Source organism: Aphelocoma coerulescens (genome assembly GCF_041296385.1).
Source record: "Aphelocoma coerulescens isolate FSJ_1873_10779 chromosome Z unlocalized genomic scaffold, UR_Acoe_1.0 ChrZ, whole genome shotgun sequence".
Lineage (NCBI taxonomy): Eukaryota > Metazoa > Chordata > Aves > Passeriformes > Corvidae > Aphelocoma > Aphelocoma coerulescens.
In genome coordinates, this window is record NW_027184085.1 from 23822932 (window position 1) to 23839064 (window position 16133).

A 16133-nucleotide genomic window follows, 5' to 3' on the forward strand; every position below is an offset into this window, starting at 1 on the left:
TGACAAGGACCTCAGTATCAACCCAAGCCACAGGATGATTCAGATAAACTCCAGCCTTCTAAGTACAGTTATTATCCAAAACAGGTTGAGCACTCTCTCAATTGCTGAGCACCCAGATTAACATACCTAGATTGTGGCAACAAAATTCCCTTCTCCCTCAGCCCCTTTGCAACTCAATAAGAAGTGCCAAATTCGTTCAATAAATGCTGCTTTCCCACATCCTTAGAATGTTTAGTGTTAATAAAAATCCATTTTGGCATTAAAAGAACAAGCTGCTGGCAGTTTGCCCTCAGAAGTCTACCTTTAGTAGTTCATCTTCTGTTGCATCTGGGAATTTCTCATGGAGTGAGCTCTTCAGAACTTTGGCTATGTATCTCATTCCATAACTACATGTAGAACAGATGAAAAGGGAAATGTTGGAAAATACTTAGGTGAAACACAAAACAGTCATTCTAGTCAGCTTAAGCTATTGGCTTTTTGCCCACTCCCTTGAAACTCAAGTATGAGTTGATAACGGAAAACACAAAACGTTTCAAGTACAGGGAGAGTTTGCCAGGCTGCTGAAGCGGGGCAGAGGCAGAGAAACCACTCCCTCTACTGGGGAAGTGATTTGAGAGGCACGTATCACAAGCCTTTGAAAGCATAGAAAGGATTTCAAAGAATGTCCATCACAGAGGTTCAAGTGAACTGCACATGAACTGCTGCTTGGAGACTCCTAGCTCAGCACTTACGGCATCATATTGAGAGAGGAGAATATGGATGTGAGAACTTTGTCAGTTACTGCTCGCAAGCTCTGAATAGAAGACTCCAGTTTACTGACAACTTCTGTGTGTGTCAATGCTTGTTCTGTGGTCACATCATATGGGAGTTTGCTGCAAAGCAAAAAAATAGACATTAAACCAAGTGAAATACATTTGAGAATAAAATACTTTATTTTTTTCTTCATAAGGGCCATCAGTGAGCAAAAGTCCAACAAATACAACTGAATCTGGGTTTTGTTACTAAAAGTCTCAGATGCTTTGGCTTCCTTTTTTTGGGGATAAGTAGTTTGCTTAGTTGGGAGTGCACATGCTATCACGTACCTTCCCTTCATTACAAAAGGAGTATACAAATATAAGGAATGCATCCCCGCATCCCCACATCCCCATCCCAGCATAGCTCCTCAAAGCCTGGGACACTACTAACATGCTGGTAGTGAAAAACTTGAGAAAAAGACGAAGTTGTTCCATGGCATAGTCTATTACACTTACAAAGATTAAGCAATTGACTTTGGAAGGTTGTGACAAGGAAGGTGATCCTTTCTTTGTTCAGAACAAGTTAAAGCACCTGTTTTTCAAGCATCCCTCCCCAAAATCTCTCTGCTGGAAGAAGATTGAGAAGGGGTGCATGGACACAGGTACAATTTCTCAGAGGAAGAATAGAAAAGCAGAACTGAGGGATTCCTCATGTGTGTGGTACAGTAAGTCCAGCTTCCTCACTCACCTGGCCTCACCAGTCTGCATTTCTAGCTGGTTTACCCATGACTTGTAAACATCTACAGGACTAGTGTTGATTATGAGAGACTTGTCCTCCATGATTTCCTTCACCACCGGGGCCAGGAGCTGGCGCAGAGTGTTCTGTCCCCGAGCGCCTCGATTGAAGCTGACAACCATCTTAATGACAGTGGGGTTTCCAGTAACAATATCCTGAATCTGGTCTACTTTCGAGCTGTATCAGAAACAGAAGAGTTCTGATTTATACATGCAGTTATCCATATTTTCAAACCCCACACTTTTAAAATTACCCTATTTCTATGTTGAAACCTCTTTATATAGTCTATTTCTTGAGGCTTTTATATAAAACAAGGTGATATATAGAAACTACCACCTGAATTGTGGATGTCTTATAGTAATGTCCCGGAACATAGCATAGTCCGTGGCAGCTAATATATACGTGATTCAGACCCAAATACCTGTTCTGCCAGTATCTATTAAGGGTGTAAAATAACATTTCATTATTTCAGGATAAACCACCAATCTTCACTTCTAGAACATAAAATTACATAAAGAAGGATAATACTCCCTCCACCCTTACATACTCAAGCACAAACCAAGAAGCCCTAGCATCTTTTTACAAGCAATTTTTTCATAGACAAATATGTTCCACCATAGAAAGATAATTTTTTTCCTGAATTAGCAATCACTTGAGTTTAACACCCAGAAAACAAAGTTATCTTGTAATAAAATTATGTGTGTAATTTTATGGTAAAGATTAACCACCAGTTTCTTTTAGGCACAAAGCATTCATTGAACTGTCTGAAACACAAACTAGCTAAATCCTTTCTGTGAGTGCACATACGTTATCTCCTCTTCTAGAGCAGTTTTGAAGAGTTTGAGAAGCAGGTATTCTTCCCGTTGATTGGACGCATAGTTGTATAGAGTGAAGATGACTGTATCCATAAACTTCGTTGATTTGTTTTGTGGCATCTGGAAAATCAGCTTTGCCAGGTATGTGGGATTAGTCTACAAAGCAAACAAATGACATTCATACTGTTGTCCAGGACAAGCTCCCCCACTTGGAGGGCAGCTCTCTACATTTCTTCTTGCCTAAAGCACTTATGGTGACTTCCAGATCTGTCACTTTTCCATGCAGGCTTTACTTTTCTCCAAATCCTAGTACATAAGGAACACAGAATACTGCACAATCTGTGAAAGCACCATTAAGGATTTTATTTGCAGTCTCTGGATAGTACATCTCTGCATCTGATGACAATGAGAATTTACCAAACGACAATGGCTATCTACCAAGAAAACTTTGCGTACTACATGTCTGCTTTGGAGAGCAGCTGCCCTGGGAGGATCTAAAATTCTTCTAGAAAAATGTCAGTGAGGTGAAATAAAAATAGCACAAGAACAGATACAGTATATTCTGTGAACTGCATTGCAGACCACTTCCCTTCCACCACATATAATGCATGGTATTAGTAACTGACAGTAATTGACATGGACTAAAAGATATATGGACATAAACATTTCTCTTCCGCTTCAGTACAGACTGAAGTATACTCAAGCAAAAACCAGTCATATTTGCTGCACACTTTAAAAACAACAAGGATTTTCTCAATTACAGGAAAGATTAGAAATTAACCATAGTGTCTGTTGCAGTCTGCATGTTATTTGGAAATATTTTCATATACTCAATCATTTTCATATACTACAATCATTAAAACAAAATAAGCAGTACAGTATATTTTTAGTTTTTCTTTAAAAATTTGCTGCCGTGTTAATTTTTGCATTAAAAATTACCTGTAGGAGGTAGAATAAGTGTTGATAAGCCTCCAATTTTTTTCTTCTCTCTTTACTCAAACCTTTGATGCCCTGTTTGTCAACCATAACCATCTCCTTCAGTTGACTTTTGCTCTTTTTGTTAAGTTTCTTACTGTGCAGTACCACATCCTGCAGAAAAACAATCAAAAATCTGGATTATATATTCATAAAACAGGAAAAATGAACATTTTTCCAATCATGTTAAATACAGTATTACTCCAAGGGCCTTAATTAGCAACTTTGTAAATTTTGCTGCTCTATTCACTACCCAGTTTTTTTAACATTTTTATCTTTCACCAGTATGGGTTGCCAACAGTGACTATATGGAACCTGATCTCCTACACAGACTCATTCATGATTAATTAACATTGAACAACCTGTTCCATATGATCAGAAGTCTACTCTAATTTAACACAGAAAAGATGTGAAAGATTTTAAATCTGCCAAGTAGTTACTATTGTCCACAACAATAGTGTCCACCACAAGAAAACACAGTGATGTACAACCCAGGACAACAGAACAACACTAGCACAAGGTAGAAACATGTGAAGATACTGCTTAATTTACCAGGAGTATTTTGACTAATTGATGGTGACTGAGCACTAGCACAGGTTGCTCAGGTTGTGCAGTCTCCACTGTTGGAGAGAATCAGCCATCTGGAAATGGTCCTGGGCAACCTGTTCTGGGTTGTGCAGGGGGTTTGGACCAGATGATCTCCAAGATCCCTTCCAGCCTCAGCTGTGATTGTGTAACCCTCAGTTCCTTCAACATGGGCAAGTGCTCAGTGCATGCTACCAAGGGGGCCTGAACAGAGCCTGCTGACCTGAAGAGTGATTCTGTTTTTCACCAGCAATCCAATCTTTATATCCATTAAGTTCAAATCCTTCTCCAGCTGTTGATTGGATCGAATTTTTGTAACCACTTCTTCCCTTAACCTTGTTACTTCCAGTTCTTCTTGAAAGTCTAAGTCACTTTGGTCCAAGAGGTAGGCAAATTTGCGCAGAACAGTCAAGGGTGGATTTTCAGCACCAACTGCAATTGAAGAAAACAGGCCTGTTAGTTGACGTAATACCGAAAGCCCTCAGAAAACTGATCACTAAGCAGAAAATTTGAAGTTTATGCCAGTTACGAATATTTTTGTCATGTTTTAAAAGTACAGCTATGCAAAATGGTTTCATCTATAGAACAGGTGTTTTACAAACACTTGCACCCTCTTTTGAAGTTAAATAAGAGACTGAGAATTCCCATAAAACGACTAAACACAGTAACATACTTGTCCCCAAACATACAACATGCAACTGTTACTACTTACTTAGTGTTCTGTAGTCCTCCCTGGCCTTGTTTGCTCTAAGAAATGCTTGTATCTTCACAATTTGGTCATTCTGAAAGGTTAGGCAAAAGAATCTAGTTATGACACACTTCTTCTCAGAGACATACTGCAAAACTTGCACCCTCTTTTCTGTTTCCCAAAACTGCTCCTGCATACTACCCTGCTTCAATGCTTCATGTTCAAAATGGAGAAAAATTACTTACATGATCCTTGAAGTATTGCAGACGTTTCCTGTAAGCTCTCCTCGCTAGCCACATTTTGACCCATGACTGAATCTGAAAATTAAATGAAATTTTTGAAAAACTTAAGGGACACTGCTCAAACTTTTGTGTGTGTGTTTTACATTTACTTTTGAATGTCTACTTCTGCAAGCATGCTGTCCTTGTGTGCTCAGGGCCACAGATGACTGTACTACCAGGCTCCTACTGGACAGTGACCAGATAAACGAGTTCACACTAAATCACTTAATCAAGCTGAGTTGGAGTTTCTACCATCTGTGTGTAGTATTATCTTTGGAAATAATTTCCACCTTCAGATCTCAGGACTCAATTCTAAACCAGTCTCCCTCAAAAACAGGAGATTCTGTCACAATATTCCATCCCTGATCTACAATCTAATCGTGACATAACAGTCCCATTAGCATCTCAGAACAGTGAGCGCTTTTCAGAGAGTGATTTGACAGCTTTTAAGGAAGTAATACACTGCCATCCCAAATGTGTTCTAGTTTAGTATTGAAAAGGGGAATGTAAAGAAATCTCTATCAAGAGCCCCTCAAATTCTGCAAAGCCTGTTCCAAGTCAAACACAGCTTTCAAGAAGCAATTTGCTTAAGCTATCAATTAAACAACTTCCAATGCCATGCAGATTTCTGGAAACCCTCCAACTTGTGCTCCTAGTCTCTGATTCCCAGGTGGTGATAGACTATGTCAAGGGATTAAACATACTTGGGGGGTTCTTACCTTAACAATAGCAGCAACATTGCCTCGAAGCACCTTTAATCTGTCAACATAGCTTTGCCTTTGTTTGAATCCTTTCCAGAAAGCCTATTTTAGAGAAGGCAGGAAACCATTATCCCTAATAAGAAACTAATATTTATTAAATCTGTGTAACACACTAAAATAATTAAGTGTTAATCTTGTTGAAAAAAACTGCCATTGTGATAAAGAGATAACTAAGCTTGCCTCTGTATTTTTAAGGTGTCCTAATACATTTCATGTTAATTTTGACTAATCTCAGCACACTTTTTTTGTCCAATGCTATTTCCTTCACTCTCCTAAAGTCATCATTACTCTAATCAGCAATCCACCCACATACTTTGCATCCCAGTCACTGGCTTCATCCCACATAAGTGACTTCCAGCTCTTGCCCATTACTCGGCCTCACCTCCCATCCCTGAAACAATGATGGAGTGCCTCAATCTGGAAACCATCTCTATCCACATGGATAACATGATGATGATCAGGAATAATCAGTATGGGTTCACTACAGTAGTGTTTGACCAACCTGATTGCCTTCTACAATGAAACAACTGCTTGGATGGATGAGGGGAAAGCAGTGGATATTGTCTACTTGACTTCAGCAACGATTTCAAAGCTGTCTCTCACAACATCCTCATGGACAAACTCAGGGCTGTGGGCTGGATGAGTGGACAGTGAGGTGGGTCGAGAAATGGCTAAACAACAGATCCCAGAAGGTCAAATTCAGTGGCACAGGGTCTGGTTGCAGGCCTGTCCCTAGTGGTGTCTCCCAAGATTCAATGCTTAACCGTTTAACTTGTTCATCCATGACTTGGATGAAGGGACAGATGCCTCCTCAGCAAGTTCACCAAGGACACAGAGTTGGTAAGAATGGCCAACACACCCCGGCGTGCTCTGCAGCCCTTCAGAAGGACCTTGACAGGATGGAGAGATGGGCAGAGAAGAACCATCTGAAATTCAGCAAAGGCAAATGCCGGGTCCTGCACCTGGGGAGGAACAAGCCCAGGCACCAGCACAGGCTGGGGCTGACCTGCTGGGGGGCAGCTCTGCAGACCTGTGGGTCCTGGTGGACACCAAGCTGTCCATGAGCCAGCAGAGTGTCCTGGTGGCCAAAGAGGCCAATGGTATCCTGGGGGGCATTAGGAAGGGCATTGCCAGCAGGTCATGGAAGGTGATCCTGCCCCTGCACTCAGCCCTGGTGAGGCCTCACCTGGAATGCTGTGTCCAGTTCTGGGCTCCTCAGGACAAGAGAGACATGGAACTCCTGGAGTGGGTCCAGCAGAGGCTACAAAGATGAAGGGACTGGAACATCTCCCTTACAAGGAAAGGCTGAGGGAGCTGGACTTACTCAGACTTAAGAAGAGAAGACTGAGAGGGGACCTCATCAATGTCTATCAGTACCTGAAGGGAGGGTATCAAGTGGATGGACCAGGCTCTTCTCAGTGGTGCTGAGCAGCAGGACAAGAGGCAATGGGCAGAAACTGATGCACATGAAATTCCACCTGAATATGGGGGAAGAACTTCTTTATGGGTGGGTGACCAAGCACTGGAACAGATTGACCAGAGAGGTCGTGGAGCCTTTGGGGATATTCCAGAACCATCTGGATGCAATCCTGTGCCATGTGCTTTGGGATGACCCTGCTTGAGAAATGAGGTTGGACCAGATGACCTGCTGTGGTCCCTACCAGCCCTACACATTCTGTCACTCTGTTGCATCCAAAAGCTATCCCTTACCTAGCTGGACCCACATTGTTCTTGCCCTGGCCTCTTTTCCAAGTTTCTAATCTTCCAGAGCCACTCAGGATCATCTTGTACCACAGATGACAACCTCCCAATTCCCTCAGTTGACTCTGTTTGCTAGCTCAGAAACAAACACTTGTCAAGGAACCCAGCAACAGGCATAACAGACACTTTTACTGCTGCTTTTGCCTGTCATCTCTATCCAGACCGTGACACCAGCCTTGTCCTCTACTTATTGTCTTTCCACAAGTAATTTCTACTTTAATGCCAACAGAAAGAAAACAGAAGAACTTTATTTACCTACATTTCTCCATATTTTGAACCTATTCACACAGACTTTGAATTTCTCAAAGTACAATTCTTTACTGGGCTCAGGCACCATGCTGGAAAATGAAAAGTCAATCCCAATAACTACTAGCGGTAAAGCTATTTGTCATAATGAATCATTAGATATAGCTACTGTAGATTAAAAAAATCACATGTATTTTTTTCTTTTTGTTTCCTTTGTGAGTGGGTAGTGGAATAAATTGCTCCTAATAGGAGCTGGCTATTTCACCACTTAAAACCAGTATGCATGCCTCTGTCAGCGTTTGCACACTCAGCAGAACGTTTCCTTTGTACACCTTTTGGAGTACAGTGAACTGGAAATATCCAAGAAATACTGCCAGAGAACACCAGGGCAGCTGCCACTCCCTGTCCAGCTATAACTTCATGGAACAGAAACAAACCACTTCCAACTAGGGATAGTCTAGAAAGGAATGTGTTTCGTAAGTCATGCTTTGCCAAGGAATTTTTGCTTCGATGCTTAACAAATATCTTCTGGTCTTGTACTGTGCATAGCTACGCACACCACAAAAAATCTGAGCACGTCAGAACAAAGCCAGGGCTGTGTACGAGCTTTTCCCAATTAACTTACACTAGAGGTGGATACGATCCATTCTTTTAAAATTGGATATTTGCTATATGAAAGCACATATTTGCAGATGTAGAATTTTAAACTGCTGCGAAGGAAAACAGGGAGGCAGACCTGTTTGAGAATTTTATCAGTGGTAGTAATCAGTTCTGACACCCATTACATGCAAAAAGATGCCCAAGCCACATTACCTTCTTGTTCTAGAACAATACCTGTATTTTGATGGCAGATGGTTCCTGGTTTTGAAGATAGGCTTTTCTCTCCTGATAGTTTTTTCTGACTAAGAATCCCCTTGCGCGGGCTTGCAGCCCAACAATCAGATTTTCATTAGCAAGCCACAGCTGCTCTCGATTGTAATCTGCTGTAACTTGCCCAACAATGTTCTGTTAAGAGATCATAGAAAAAGGTCATTTAAAGGACAAAACCATCCTGGGATTTGAACTGTGTTCTCTCCATCTCTGCACTTTATGTTCACCCTACCGAAATCCCTCTGATTTGCCCCTAGATTTTAATCAGTAAGAAGAAAGAGCTACTTTGTTACTGCTGAACCATACAGGAAGGGTAACTGAGCTACTTTCAAGCTTCAGTTATTTAAGTGGATATGCTGTTTTAAGAGAGTATTCCTTTATACATTAGCAGGGTTCTGCTTTCTTAACACCTACAAGTGTCTTGTACAACTCAGACATCTAGAAATACTAACTGAATCAATCAGTGAGTTCTCCGCTGAGAAGCACACTCAAGTACTGCTGCATTAAGAATTTCAAAGGGACTTACACTGACTTTTGTTTGTGTAGAGAAGTAAGCCTGTAACTTCGATGAGCTGCCTCAGAATAATAGAAGAACAAATTACGCAGAGGCTTGTGTGATCTGCTTTGTTATATTTCACACTAGTGCAAAACCTCTACAGTAAGGGAGCTCAAATAGCACACCCATCCTCTTGAAGCTGGAGATACAAGAATGCTGTCAGAGGATTAGATTTAAACAGAAAATGGCGGTTCCACCTGCTCCTAAATACATCATAAAATTATTTGTTATACATCAATGTAAAGTCCTATAAAATATAAAAGGATATGGAAGAAATCAGACTTTCCTCCACTGGTGTCTGTTGATAGTCACTAAAAGAAATGCTGTAACTTCCAGTAAGGAAATCCCTAAATCACTGCCAGACACTAGACAGGAGGCTATGCTATCACTGTCTGCTTAGACTTAAGTTGCTGCCCTTGTCAGAAGCAGATAACTGATAAAGCGACCTTCAGTTTCACCCACCACAGCCTCTTGATATTGCCATGTCTCATGTGCTCTCAAATGTTTATGGTGCTTTTGCAATAAAAGCAAATGTTTTAGCCACCTACCTGGATTTCTTCACCAGTTAACCATGACATTTTTGGTAGAACTCCTTTGGGCGTAACACAGGTACCTTCCTCAGTTTCCACATTGTAATAGTAATCATACATGGCTTTCATTACAATTTTAATCCATGGACTTTCACTAGACCCTGAAAGCAGTTCATACCATTAGTACACATTTTTGTCCTGTGTCACTGATACATAACAGCTCTCTCTACTCATTTCCCCTCCCTGTACTTGCTGTGAAGCCATTTGACATGCAAAATCTCTGTATCTTGGGCCTTGTTGTAGTAAGGATTTTCAAAATACCCTGCTGGGTGGATAAGGGTCATTCCTCTAGAACAAAATGGCTATAAGGTTAATGAAACAGCTACAAGGTTGGTACAGATCCACTGCTAGCCTCTGCAAACCCTAATGTCCCAAGTTAGTGCTCCTGAAACAGTCTTACATCATCACTCGTAAGTGAAACAGACTGTGTTTATAAAAAATATTTTTCTTGTCTTCTGCCCAAATGCTGGACTTACTGACTCATACCTCACACAGGACATTTCCTATATCCACATCATTTTCTTGTTTATTGCTTTGGTAAACCAGTCTGCATCCTGACAGGCAGGAAAAACCTCATTTCCTCATGGACAAAAGGCCCCAAGATAAAGCTAGCAAGGCCCTCAAAATGCTCATGTTGTGAAGTGAAACATGCCCATCTACTATAAGAACAGGTACTACCTTGACAGTAATATTTTTTTAACCGTTAGCTGTCCGTTAACCATTAACCTTGGCTGCCGTTAGCTGTGACCAGCTTTTGCAGCTCTAACATGACAAAACACCCCATTCATCTTGCTAAGAGCAGATTCTAGCCCCAGCTTTTGCTGGTAACTGTTGCTCTGGCAATGCACAGGGACCATAACTGGGCTGTGAACACTGTCAGATACTGGCTTGATCTTTGACAGTAATCTGTAAGACTGATGTGTGCATCTCTGAATCTGCTAATATGAAAAAAAATTATCAGAGAGTAGTACGGTTTTCTGAGAGAATGGACTAGTCTATTGACAGTTACAGAGAAGCTGCCCTAAATTCACCCAGAGGCAGGTCTGACATTCTAGAAAGTCTCAGCTAGACTCTGGAAATCACTAGACTTGTTTCTCAGCATGTACTGTGATCTGCATTATGTGCACAACAGTTCAATGTCATATAAAAAGCACCTGGAAAAGTATAACATTTCTCAAAAGATTTTAAACCAGCAGCTATCTCCCTCAATTTACAGTGATTTTACGTAAGCTTCTTGTTCTAGCTTTCTGGTTGCCTCAGTGATATGGACATGTGGAACTGTCCTGTTCAGGCAGGTTTTACCTTCCGTAGTTTTCATGTTTTTGGCTTCTGAGAGGTTCCTGAAGTAGGCTTCAGCACATTCAGGAATGACTCGTAATCCAAACTTTGACTGCAGTATCATCAGGATTGGCTGTGAATCACCCTTCTCCAAGCTCTTGTTAAGCATTGATATTCCAACAGCCACTAGGGTAAAATAATAACATAGAAAATTAAGAGTCATACTCTAGGTACCCATAACTCTAGCCTCCAGAAACTTTGAAAACGTACTTCTAACACTGGCAAACACAGACAGCATGTCATATGCAGCCATTCAGTGCTTTGCCCATTTTCAGCTTCCTTCATGCTTGTAAGGACAAGTATTCTGGAGAACAGCAAGCATGTTAGGTAGAAAGTGTGTGCTCCACCCAGGCTGGGATGCAGCCACAGCACAACCGAGAGCAGTCTGAGGGCATAGCTGCTCCCCATCAAGTGACACACCAGGTGACAGTAGGGCAGGCACTGAGGATGGCAAGTACCCCCACACTCAGCCTGCCCTAACAGGCCATCATCCACTGATCACTTGGGAGCCTTCTAGAGGTACATGAAGTAATTTGGTTACAAGCTGTGAACATTAGTATTTACTTTCACTGTACAAAATGGGAATGAAAACTGATTGGCCTGAGTAAATTCTTGCAGCAACCTAGTCAGCATCCTGAAGCAACCCTTGAACTCACCCTCCTCAGGAACTTGTTCAAAGCAAATTCATGCCCTTGAATTTTCCAGAGAGGCAGCTTTTGTTTCCAGGGCACATAAAAGCACCCTGAGAGGTGATGCTGTGAAGCATGCGCAAACTTTGATGTTATCTGGTGTTACCCATACTCTAATTCAGGACTTCCTCACATAGATCCCACCATCACCAAACCAACAGATTCCACCACACCTGGCAGCACACAAATGGAAGCACACACCACTTCAAGAGTACCTTACTCACTACATGTTTAGGCTGTTTTAGAAATGGCTGCTCTGGTCTTTAAAGGAGTTCTTTTACATCTAAAATTCAAGATCATGCATAGAGGAACAAGTGAATAGAGTTAGAACATCCACATTATACCCTGGCTTGAGGGAATCTGGCTACTTTTGCACCCCAGAGCTGCACTTCATGCTGCAGCACCAAACACTTTCCCCGATCTTGTGTCTATCTACATCAGTATAAAGGACACAGAGCTGACCCAAAATGCACACACAGAGCTGACCCAAAATGCATCCAGTATCAGAAGCCCATGTACAGAAGTCACTCCATGAGACTGAGCAAGCAGAAAAGGATTTCACTAATAGAAACAGTTTTTCTTTGTTGTTAGTTTGACTAAAGTGGAATGGGTAGCTTTGGCTGGGCAGTTACAGATCAGCCAAAAATACATTGTCAGCCAGCTGAATAACAAAGCAGATGCACAATACCACACCACCACCATCTGGATTTCTATCAGACAGCATCCTGCTAGTTTTCTGTGCTTTGAAACAGACCTCTGCCCAGCACATGTGTACTGGAGTTGTCTTTCCACCATTGCTGCAGCACTGTGATAACCAGGCACCTGGCCTCAGCAGCAAGGAAGCAGGAAAAACTGGGAAGCCACACATTACAGCTGGCTGCTGCTGGCCCCAGACTCTTACACAGTCCCAATGTGCCTCATCAGCTCTGTTCAGCAGTATTTGAATGCTTTCCTTACTCCGTTTCATCATATAGTTAAGGGTGCTGGAAGATGTTTTTACAAAGACAAAACACAATTTAAGCTAAGATTTGTTTACGTAGGTCCACTGTCATCTGGCTTTTCCTCATCTTTAGATTAATTATGCCTGTATTTTTGAAGGAAAATACAAGAAAAATGTTTATCAGGGAAAAAACTCAACTCAGCAGAAATTATTCCTTTCATTTTAAGTGCTAGCAGTTATTACTGTGGCTGTTGCTCTAGAGAAAGGCTATATGGACCCTGGAAAATCATAAGATAACTGGGGATTAGCCACCCCCAACTGCCAGAAAATTGTCAGCTCCAGTCTGCTTCTCTAGCAGTTGGGATGCCAGTACCAGATTAACACTGTGAAGGGCTCTTTTCCACACCCATCCTCCCTTTAAACAGCTGTGATATACAAAGCTGCAGTTGTCTGGTGTGATAAGCCTGAACTCTCAACAAGGCCAAAGATCAGCTTTTTCCTATAACTCGGACTCTCTCAGGACAGACAGACTTCCTGCTTTGACAGACTCTTCCTGTGCAAGACCAAAGTCAGTGTTCAAATCCTGAAGGCTATACAGCTGATACTTGGCCAATCTTTTTTTGTTCTCCACTTAGATAAGGAGTACAATGGTTGAACTCATTCAAGTGAAGCAAGGTGACACAAAACACCCAGCAAGCCCCACCATGTGTTAGGAAGTGCACTGAACACTTCTTCCTCCATAAAGGTACAAGATACAGAGTCCTTTACTGACAGGGAAAACTATAAAAGCCTTTTAAAATTTTGATACTGCACCATTTAGTATTTATACGAGGCATAAAAGTTAGTTTAGAAGTGATCAAGACTGTTTCAGTACTGCTGCCAGTATCTTCTCTTATTTTACTGCTTATTTTATTGCCATTACTGCAGCAATCTCAAAGCCACTTTTTAAACTGAAAAACACATCTTTGACTACCTTGCAAAAGTTTTGGAGTTGTTTGCCTTTCAAAAATAGTGCCTCTGTGATAGATGAAATAGAAGTTACTTTCCAAGTTGCGATCAAGCTGAACTTTAAGTTTACACTACGTGAACACAACATGCAAACTTCCTGAGACAGGATGTATTGGTTATAGGAAGTATCAGGTTCTGTGCCATGGGGAAATGTTAAATCTCAGGTTTTAGCTGCAAAACCTTGGAGCTCTTTAAGAACGTGCTGTGCTGACAATGCTTCCTTTCAACCCAGAGGGCAGAGTACAGGAGATTAGTATTGTTTTCCTAAAAGTGACGTGTTAAAACAGTTCCACTGAGCATCCTTGATTGTGAAAAGCTGTGCATTTATTACCAACACAGATTATATTAGAAGATTTTACTACAACTAGGTAGTGGATAGAGCAGTGGTTTACCAATAGCAACATTGTATGGTATTGCTATATGGATGACGCTGTTCTAATTTCTGCAGGCTGCTTATGATACATATTCTTATTGCTTTTACACCAGTGAACACAAATGGGGGTGTTTTCAAGTTGCTCTTTAACTCAAATCCGTTTACAAGCTGCACATTTCCTTCCCTTCTCTGTGTTCAGATGCTTCCTCAATGGCTCTGGGTCACATGCATGGGAAGCACGTTTCTCCACAAAAGAAGGTGTTTTTCCACAAAAGAAGGTATCAGCACTCCTCAGCACAAGAGCTTGGTTAAGACAGTGGGTGTGTATCTGACCCTATCTCAGAAAACACAAACCAAATGCTTTCTCTGGATGTGTGACCTACAAAAATACTTCAACTATCTTCAGTGTATCTGCCTTCTTACGTGAAGACTGTATTAATTGTGTAGATCAATTCTAAAGTAATAGTAACACAAAATGCAATGATTCTGTGGCAGAGACAGCTATTCATAATGGCCAGCTCTTCCACCCACAGCTTCCCAAGCACTGACTCCTGACATGCCTGTGGGCTCACAGCAGTCGTGTTGCACCAGGGATGGCTGAGCACAGCACTGCAGGAATGCACCGACTCCAGCACTTGCATTCACTAGCTCCAAAGGTGCAAGAGAAGGCGACACTGACTCACCCAAAGCCAAGTGGAGCAGAAGGCTGACCAATACCCAGTGCCTTGTCTGGGCTCTGCTGGCCCTGGAACAGGCAGGCACACCACCGTGCTCTGCAATGTGCCCCATACACCCATCTGTGCTTGCTTCTACATTACTTGCCAAAGTTTATTACGTGTTATGAATATTTTTTCTAAAATTATTATATTCAGCCCAAGCATTGACAAAAGGCGTTGAGTGCATTCAGTACACAACACTGACAGATTAAGCCTCAGCGTTTTTCCTACAGATTTCCTCTTCCTTACAGACTGGAAGAGCAGATACGTTTCAGAAGGACCTAGCCTTCTTTTTACACTGCTTTAAAAGTTAATATGTTTCTGATTTTTGTTTGTTAGCACTTCATAAAAGACAATATAAAGAAATATGAATAAGCAAAATTGTAAACCTAAAAATTTGCTCTTACAACATGCATAAAGATTTTAGTCTTATATATATATAGCAAAACAAGCTCCTGAACAGCATATCCCTTCTCATTCATATATTTTGGGAGCCACATGAAGATACACTGACATTAGAAAGATTGGTCATGATACTAACCTGTATAACCAAATCCACTGAATTATTAGCCATGCCTTAAAGATTACCACTTTAGATAGAACTAACACCACTCCTATAGTTTTAAGTCATCTCAATTTTAGTATGACAAAGAACATGCATTTCATTTCTTCTCATGTATTTGAAGGGCTTCCACCTTCCCTGAAGTGGAAAAAATAAATTACCCATTCTAGTTTCCCACGACCAAGAAAAACAAGAGCAGTGCAGATGCAGGTTAATGCTTACAGATTTCTGCTTCTTTTATGTTGTTATTGCTGTCATTGATTCCTCTTTGTATTTCATCCAGCCAGAGAAGCGCTGATTCATCTTGAGATTCCTGGAAAAAGGACAGAAAAAAGCCTTGAAAAAACGGAATAACAAGAGTTGTCTCAATATACTGATACAGCTCCAATATACAATCTCTGCTTTGCAAAGCCATTGAACACTAAAAATAATTTGACTGTTTAAAATCGGAATGAAACACACTCATATACTATTTGATAACTTGAAAAAGATCCTGTTCAGATACAAAGCTCTGAAAGTTTTGATGTGCAAAAGAACAGGAGAATTTGCTGACACTGCTGGCATAGAATTCATCCTACTAAAAATCAATAAAAATGAAAACATTTTTATTTCCATTATATGTCAGCAAAATAGTCTAAGTCACATAAAACCCCACATTATCAGGCAGCACTGTGATAGTAGGAGAGAGTAGCAGAAGACTGCAGGAAGTTGGCTTTTTTTCAAAACCCTTATTTGGAAAGGATCCTTGTATATATCTGAGTACACATTACATTAGAAAATAACAGTGAAAACTGACATAGCAACACAGCTCAGGTTTAGTAATGATGACTTAGCTTGTGCAAACACTTC

At 41.1% G+C, this 16133-nt stretch overlaps 1 protein-coding gene across 7 annotated transcripts in view; it reads right to left on the minus strand.

The window, feature by feature from the left end:
* The window catches only part of IQGAP2 (IQ motif containing GTPase activating protein 2), a 124404-nt gene that overhangs the window by 13282 nt on the left and 94989 nt on the right, over nucleotides 1-16133 (minus strand). For all 7 annotated transcript variants that reach the window (XM_069002207.1, XM_069002206.1, XM_069002205.1 and 4 more), the window contains 13 exons: nucleotides 15507-15597; nucleotides 10961-11122; nucleotides 9617-9759; nucleotides 8477-8647; nucleotides 5594-5677; nucleotides 4839-4910; nucleotides 4618-4687; nucleotides 4129-4337; nucleotides 3285-3434; nucleotides 2338-2501; nucleotides 1483-1707; nucleotides 732-872; nucleotides 302-386 (listed from right to left, as the gene is read on the minus strand). In XM_069002207.1, the coding sequence (XP_068858308.1) occupies nucleotides 302-386; nucleotides 732-872; nucleotides 1483-1707; nucleotides 2338-2501; nucleotides 3285-3434; nucleotides 4129-4337; nucleotides 4618-4687; nucleotides 4839-4910; nucleotides 5594-5677; nucleotides 8477-8647; nucleotides 9617-9759; nucleotides 10961-11122; nucleotides 15507-15597 (1767 nt within the window). The remainder of the gene's footprint in view (nucleotides 1-301; nucleotides 387-731; nucleotides 873-1482; nucleotides 1708-2337; nucleotides 2502-3284; nucleotides 3435-4128; nucleotides 4338-4617; nucleotides 4688-4838; nucleotides 4911-5593; nucleotides 5678-8476; nucleotides 8648-9616; nucleotides 9760-10960; nucleotides 11123-15506; nucleotides 15598-16133) is intronic.